This window comes from Durio zibethinus, chromosome 7 (genome assembly GCF_047325235.1).
Source record: "Durio zibethinus cultivar Kanyao isolate XHJ-2024 chromosome 7, ASM4732523v1, whole genome shotgun sequence".
NCBI classification, from domain to species: domain Eukaryota; kingdom Viridiplantae; phylum Streptophyta; class Magnoliopsida; order Malvales; family Malvaceae; genus Durio; species Durio zibethinus.
Genome location: NC_143168.1, coordinates 14,560,859 through 14,568,799, shown reverse-complemented (window position 1 = coordinate 14,568,799; position 7,941 = coordinate 14,560,859). Strand labels below are relative to the sequence as shown.

Genomic DNA, 7,941 nt, shown 5'->3' with positions numbered 1-7,941 from the left:
AATTTCATTTTTCATGAAACAAAGAAACGCTCAGAGTCAAATTTTGAACAAGACGTAGCAGTCATAATTACAAGACCTTGTGGATCCCACTTTGAATCGTCGACAGTCTTCTACGGCCATCACCGGCCTTCTCTTCCAGCCCTTCGACTCAATAAATTACGAGCCACACACCCTCAACAAATTTCTTAAAAAAAAAATCTCCTCCTTTCGGATTTTAACAATAACACAAAATAAAAATAAAAATAAAAGGAAACGAGATTCACACATTATTTGTAGGAGAAGAATCTGTTCTCCCTCACTTTCTCTCTCTCTCTCTCTTTGATTCAGTAGCAGCCGTCGAGTCTTTCACTTTCCTTCCCAGGTTCCTCAGCTTATTCTTTTATTTTCATGTTTTATTCTATAATTAGATGTATTCTGAGCTGAAGCTTTTCTTCTGTTGTAATAATTGGTGGGTATTTTCTGGATAAAATTTTCATGTTTCAATATCATTTGCTCTCTCTGGGTTTTCATGGTTGTACATCTGCTTAATCTGAAGTTTTAGAATGTTTGGGTTACTGGGTTATCCTTAATTCCTTAAAAGGGATGCTTTTATGGTTGGGATTTCCAATTTGATTAATCATTCACCTTTGATGTGGTCATGGAGAATAATTTTAGGGTTTTCTTTATGCATCTTTATAGAATCATTTTAGGATTTTCTTTATGCAGCTTTCTTACAATGGCTTGGTCTTTTGACCTGATTGTTTTAGGTTCCATCTGGATGGTTTATGGAAGAAGTGGGTGTATCTTGAGCAAAGTGTGAGTTTTGGTTCTCGATCACCAGATCAATAGTTTTTGTTCATATTGGTGTGGCTTTGTACTCGGCGTATATAGAAGCTTATTAAAATAGAATATAGCTTTGGGTTGTAGATATTATTGCTTTGGTAAACATGGTGCTGCTGGAGTCAATTGCGACAACATCACTTCTGGGTCACCCGCCGTTTTGTGGAAGTATTTCCATTAAGGATGTCTCCTGCAAACCGAAATCTTTGAGTAACTGCTGGTTTCCGTCCACAGAATTTATTGGTAAAAGGATTGTTGTGTCTCCTTTACCAAGATTGAGAGTTGAAAGGTTAATTAATTCGTCCATTAAGGCTCTTGCGATGGAGCTGACAAAAGAGGTTCATGCATATAGAGATGAAGAAAGAACACCAAGGGATTGGAATTATCAGATTGATACTGGTGTAGATCGAAAGCCTGGCTTATGGCCACCAGAGAACAGAGCTGATAATCCTTTGTTACGCAATCCCTTACTTCGACAAGAGAGGATGGGTTGTGGTTGGTTTGGTGCTTTATTTGAGTGGGAAGGAGTTATAATTGAAGATAATCCTCTGCTTGAGAAGCAAGTCTGGCTGGCTCTTGCAGAGGAAGAAGGAAAGTCTCCTCCTCCTGTGTTTATTCTCCGTAGAATAGAAGGGATGAAGAATGAGCAAGCAATTTCTGAAGTTTTGTGCTGGTCAAGAGAACCAGCACAGTTGAGAAGAATGGCTGCAAGGAAGGAAGAAATTTACCAGGCTTTGCAAGGTGGGATATATAGATTACGTGATGGTTCCCAAGAGTTTGTAAATGCCTTGACACGTTACAAGATACCAATTGCATTGGTTTCTACCCGACCAAGAAAAGTTCTCGAGACTGCAATTCGAGCCATTGGGATTGAAGGGTTTTTCAGTGTCATCATAGCAGCAGAGGATGTTCATCGAGGGAAACCAGATCCAGAAATGTTTGTCTATGCTGCACAGCTTCTGAAATTTATACCGGAGCGCTGCATTGTGTTTGGGAACTCTAATCAGACGGTTGAAGCTGCCCATGATGCACAGATGAAGTGTGTGGCTGTTGCTAGCAAGCATCCAGTGTATGAGCTTGGGGCTGCAGACTTGGTGATAAACCGTTTAGACGACCTTTCTATTGTTGATCTGAAGAACCTTGCTGATATAGAGTCACCTGAATTTGGATCTGGAAAGCCTGAGCTGCAGGTGGAGATGGAGGAAGAGGAATATGGCCCATCCACCTCAACAGTAGATGATATTTTCTGGTAAACCCAAAGAAGTGTACATTCATATGATTATTGATGATAAGGGTTCATAGTTGCCCTGATGTGTATAACAAAAGAAAGACGCAGAAAGAAGAAAAAAAAAGGTAGAAAATTTAGAAAGGTGGTCTGCATTGGACTGCTTTTAACATTGCAATGTATGTATTAGTTGCATGATATATAAGCTTTATGTATTAGTTGTATGATATATATACTTTAAACTTTCACTGCCTGCTTCATGCTTAATTTCAATTTATCTTTTATAAACTATTCTTGGCCTTGACAGTCTTCAGCATTTGTCATGTGGTTCAATTTCTTCTTTCGAATTATGCTTCAGAAGTTCTTATGGTTAAGTTCCCTCCCTTGTGAGGGAGGCTACCAATTTTGTTTGGGCTTACATTTGCCTTTCTTCCTAGGTCCTAGAATTCATGCCTTCATTCTTTCACTTTTGATTTGGACTTTTCTCCTCTAAATGAGAAGGTTTGAGTGGTATTTTGACAAGTGATTATGGTGGAGCTCTTGTTTGCATGGAAATGTAGTTACATTTGGCTTTCAAAGGGATAGTTGATCTGACTCTCATGGTCTCCATTGACAATTTAGTTGCTGAAGAAATGGAAATAACAAATTGAATTGGGATAACATGATTTGTTTTTTTGCCTCTCCTTCATCAGAAATATTTAAATGAATTTTTTTTAGATGAAGTTGGTAAAATATTTTATTAGAAATGATTAAATAAAAGTTAAAATAAAAATTAAAATCGATAAATTAAAAAGTTTTGTTCATAAATCATGTATGCAAAATTTGTAAAAATTTTAATAAATTTCGATATCACTAAAGGAATGGAAATAATAAAATTGAATTGGGATAAAATGTTCTGTTTTTGGCCTCTTTAACATGAAAGAATTTTAGATGAAATTCTTTAGGTGAAATTTGCAAAATTCCTTATCAGAAACGATTAAATAAAAATTAAAATAAAAAATTAAAATTGATAGATTGAAAAGTCTTGTTAATAGATCATATCTGTAAAATTTGATAAAATTTTAATAAATTTCGATATATTTTTAGATAGATATTTTTAGTAAAAATATCACAATTTTTATTGTTAAATAAGTATTAATCAAATCTGAATTGTAAACAAAATTTTAAATAATTTTTTTAACATAATATTGATATTTTCACATTGAATTTTATTAATCTACTGATTTGGGTTTTTTTATTAAAATTTTTATTAAATCATTTTTAAAAAGAAGTTTCATAAAATTCAGCTAAAAAACGTCAAGTAAGTTTTGTCCCTTAATCCTTATCAATATATTTTCTACATTTTATGCCTAAGATGATAAATATGATAGAATAAAATAAGAAAGTAGATAGGATTAGATTATCATCTTCTTTCATCTTATTTTCTTATGTAAAGGTTAAAAGTAAGATACGATAATGTTATGATATGCTATATTTGGTATATATAAGATTAATAATAGGTAGGATGATTTTTTTTTGAATAGTTAAAATTATGTTATTCTTAAATAAAATATATTTAAATTTAAAAAATTTTGACAAAAATATATTTAATTTATATTTATATTACTATATTTAACTGTTTTGAAAAGAAAAATATAATTTTATTTGAGTTGTTTTTGCTCTATCCTTTTTTCTTTCACTTCACAACTGGAGTCGATGGATGAAGCTGCTCGAGCGATCAGGCTTGATGGATTGTGTGGGAAGGCCAAGGGCCTTTATCGCGCTTGATGGCTAGGTTTGGCCACTCCCAACACCAATTAAGCATTGAAAGTTCCATCCGGATATCTTCTCGACAGGTAAAATGCCAGTTTATAGTATAAAAATTTAATCTAATATTTACCGTCGTCATTTTCTTTTCTCATCGTATCATTAAGACTATTTATACTAAACAAATACTATTTCATTGTTGATTTTAATTTCATAATTATAAATTTTAATCTTATCAATATAATTAATAATTTCATTGTTACTATTATTTTTAATCTTATTGCCGTAAGAATTTTTAATCGTTGAAAGAAAGCCAAAGGTTTGAAATTTCGCAAAAGTAAGATCAAAGTAAGTAAACCGAAATGAAAGCTTGCTTGTAAGAAATTAAAGTAAAAATGGACTGTATAAGAAAACTTGAATTGACTACTTTATAAAATTGAAAGAAAAACTTTAACAAACTGAAAATTGACTTGAAAACAAATTGAGCAAGGCTTAAATAAATTTTGGTTAGAGTAGATATTTAATTTTGTGCAGATAGAATCTGATTAATTATAAAACTCTTAAAATCTAACTCGGTTTAAATATAGCATTTCTTTAATTTTAACAAATTTTTAAATTAAAAATTGCACTAGTTTGATTCAAATGCTCCAAAATCAAATTTTGTCAAAATTGATCAAAATTAGTTAATTCATATAGAACTTAGGTCAATTTTTAAAATTCACAATCATTTAGAATCAATATGGCTTAAAACTGAGATTTATAGCCCTAAAGCACTAAAATTCTTGATTGCACTTTTGCTGAGGCAAATTACCGAAATACCTTTCAAAAATATTTTCATAATTTAATTTTTTTTAAGTCAGATTTTCGTAAAAATTTTCAGATCATGATTAAATATTATTTTATGATTTTTGATGTAATAAAAATCTTGATTGTACCTAGAAAGGTGTAAAATTACTAAAATACCCTTAGAAGTATTTTTGTAATTTGACATTCCCGATGTTGGATTTTCACAAAAAGCTCCAAATCATGATTTTTTTTTATTTCATAATTTTTGGGGTATTAAAAACCTTGATCGTCTTTCGAAAGGCATAAAATTACTAAAATGTTCATTTGAGATTTTTATAATTTGATTTTTCTGAAGTCGATTTTTCCTTTGAAGATTTTTGGTACTTTAAAATCATAAAAATGAATAAGGGATCAAAATTCTCCAAGAAAATTGCATGAAAATCAAAAACTTTCTAATTAAGGGTAAAATGATCTTTTCACTTAGTCTAGTAGCATTAAAAATGCAAATTTTAGACATGAGCATTTTTAATTGTGGAATGATCTTGAAGGGCTAGATCCAATGGTGAAAATTGGCTCATTGCAAAGAAAACAAGGGAGAAATGTTAGCCATTAGATGAAAAATCAATCTAACGGTTACATGAATTTTGAATGACTTATTTATTCTTCATTAAGCACAGGAAGAAAAAAATGAGAGGTAGTAACTGGGGGGCGTGAAACACAGTTGAGAAAAGAAAAACGAAAAATTTTTTGGTGAATTCTTCTACCTTTTTCCTTTGCATTTTCATAAACATTCAACAACACTTACTATGTTTTTCATGGCATTTAGCCTTTGATTTTCTATTTCTTGAGAACTTTATAATTTTTCATCTCTTTTTATCCAAGCTTAGATCAAGATTTCATCCAACTAAATAATAGTTTGGATTGAAACTAAAAAGATCAAGCAACCAAAAAAAAAAAAAAAAAACACAATCCACCATAGTTTGCCATTTAGAAGGTTTTGCCAAGCTCCCATCCTCCATGGCTAAACCTCCTCTTAGCCATTCTTTATTGTTTTTTTGCTTCTAATAATGTTTGTGAATGATTTGAATGCTATTTTATCTGTTTAATGCATGAATGTTTGTTAGTTTAGTGGTTTGTCTATGTTATTTGGCTATATATATTTGGTTCCATGGTTTTCTTACTATTTAGTTCATTACATGTTTGATAAAATATCTCTCATGATATAAATGCCTTCATAGGATGATTTTATAAATGATTGATGCATGCTTTGATCAAATCAAAGGATGTATGATTGGGGATTTACAATTGAGGCATTTGGCCAAGCCATTCCCATGCTTGGTTGAACCTCCTAGCTTGGTGGCTAAATGTTGTTTTTTTCTTATTTGCTTTTGTTCTTGCTTTGTTCTTCAAGTTGTCTATGTGTTTGATCAAATTTTTAATGAATAAAAATGCTAGATTAGTGGACTTTTAGTGATTTTAGTTTGTTTGTATGAATTTAAAAAAAAAAAATGGAATATGTCTTCAAATTTTTAAAACTCTTTATTTTGATCCATTTTTACCTTTTTGTTACATGCATGTTAAGTTTGTAATATATTTGTAATATGCCTTAGTTTGCAATATGTTTGTTTTCATACATGGTCCATGCATTAAAGTTTGTATTTTTATTAATGGCATTTTGGTAATTTTTGTCACATTGCACCCATGTATCAATATTTTCATTCTTACCAATAGCATTCTTGTTATTTATTTTTGTCACATGCATTTCCCATAAAACCCTAAACCACCATCTAAATCAAAACCCCAAACCTTATAACCCAAAGGCCCAAACCCTAAAATCTAAATCCAAACCCAAACTTAAACCGAATTTTGAAACCTTAAACTAAACCCTAAAACTATCCTAAACCTTAAAAACCTAAACTAATTTCCTAAATCCTAAAACCAAACTTTGACCCTATTCATGCATTTGCATCTTATTTTACTTTATTATTATATGCATTCTTAAATTACCATGCGTTCATATCTTGTCATTCATGTTTACCCATTATGCATTCATCATTGTTATTATGATCACACATATCATGCATATGATTTTCAAAAATAAGTTTTCATAAGAAAAATGTTTTTAAAAAATAAGATGACATGTTAAATAAATGTAATCTTTGAGATCTAGCCTAAATATAGGGTGATAAAACTTAAATATATAGTGTTTGACAAGTCTTTTTTGCTTTAAAATTTTTAAAATTTGTTTGAATTTATTATTGTTAATGATGAATTCTTGACTTTTAGGGTTGAAGTCTTTTAGAACATGGAATCCATGCAAATTCATGCCATCACAAATGCAAAGAATATTCGGCCATACAATGAGGATGTTTGGTCGAACCTTATTGGTTTTACAACTACTTGATCCATTCAGCCAAAAAAGAATTTTATTGGCATAAGAACTCCCACTTTTGGCTATATCAATTTCAGTAGGAGATATTGTACACATGTGATAAATGAAGAGATTCAAGCAAGCATAGACTCTAAAAGCATTCGGCTAAAAGAGTTTTGGTATAAGAATGACTCTTTTATTTATCTTTTCAAAGAGGTGTGATTCAAGTGGACTTTTGCAAAATAATTTTGAAGAGATTGGATGAAGATAAAATACCTAGTCTTAATTCCTAGCTTAGCTGAACTTACCATGAAACAATGATTAAGATTGAAGCTAAGCAAGATCAATGTCCATGATGAAGTCCCAAAAAAGCATGATCCACCAAAACACATCCAAGACCTAGACTCTATATTCGACCATGACTCTATATGATCAATATAAAGCTAATCTCTTAGAATTCAAGATAATTGTGACTTTATAAACCTAATCCCCATCCTAGTTGAACCTTTCGCTATAAATGAAGAGGTTTTCTTATAACTCAAATCATCTCTCACAGCATTATTCTCTTCTCTTCTTTAGTTTGATTTTCCCTTAGCTTTCTTTAAACTTCTTGTGGTTAGCTAAAGTGATAGATCAACCAATACAACTCTTGTTTTCTAAATTTTCTTTAATATCAAAGTATTCTTTTAGTTTCAAGATCAAGTTTTCTTAAAAACCTCTTTATTATTTTGGTTTACAAATTATTTTATGCTATTACAAGTTTTGGCCATTGCTACCTTTTCCATTCTAAGTTTCAATTTGCATGCAACTTTGCCTTAATATTTCTTTTAAGCTTTCATTCTATTTGGCATTTTTTAAATCCTATTATTTTCAAGTTGTAATTCTTATTTTCTTAACATCTATATTTGACCATAATCTATTACTTGCCAAGTGACAGTTGGTTAAGTAGACAAAGGCCTATGTTGCTTTCATTCTTTATTTCATTTGTAAATCA

At 30.8% G+C, this 7,941-nt stretch overlaps 1 protein-coding gene across 1 annotated transcript; it reads left to right on the top strand.

Annotated features, from left to right (window-relative positions):
* Window positions 1–2,297, top strand: LOC111276802 (5-amino-6-(5-phospho-D-ribitylamino)uracil phosphatase, chloroplastic-like). The gene is made up of 2 exons (XM_022862651.2): window positions 1–361; window positions 747–2,297. The coding sequence occupies exon 2, from the start codon at window positions 927–929 to the stop codon at window positions 2,070–2,072; it is 1,146 nt and encodes a 381-aa protein (XP_022718386.1). The 5' UTR covers window positions 1–361; window positions 747–926; the 3' UTR covers window positions 2,073–2,297.
* Window positions 2,298–7,941: the final 5,644 nt, after the last annotated feature.

Coding starts and splice junctions, on each gene's coding strand:
- LOC111276802 (XM_022862651.2), top strand. CDS start 927: ATGGTGCTGCTGGAGTCAATTGCGACAACATCACTTCTGGGTCACCCG.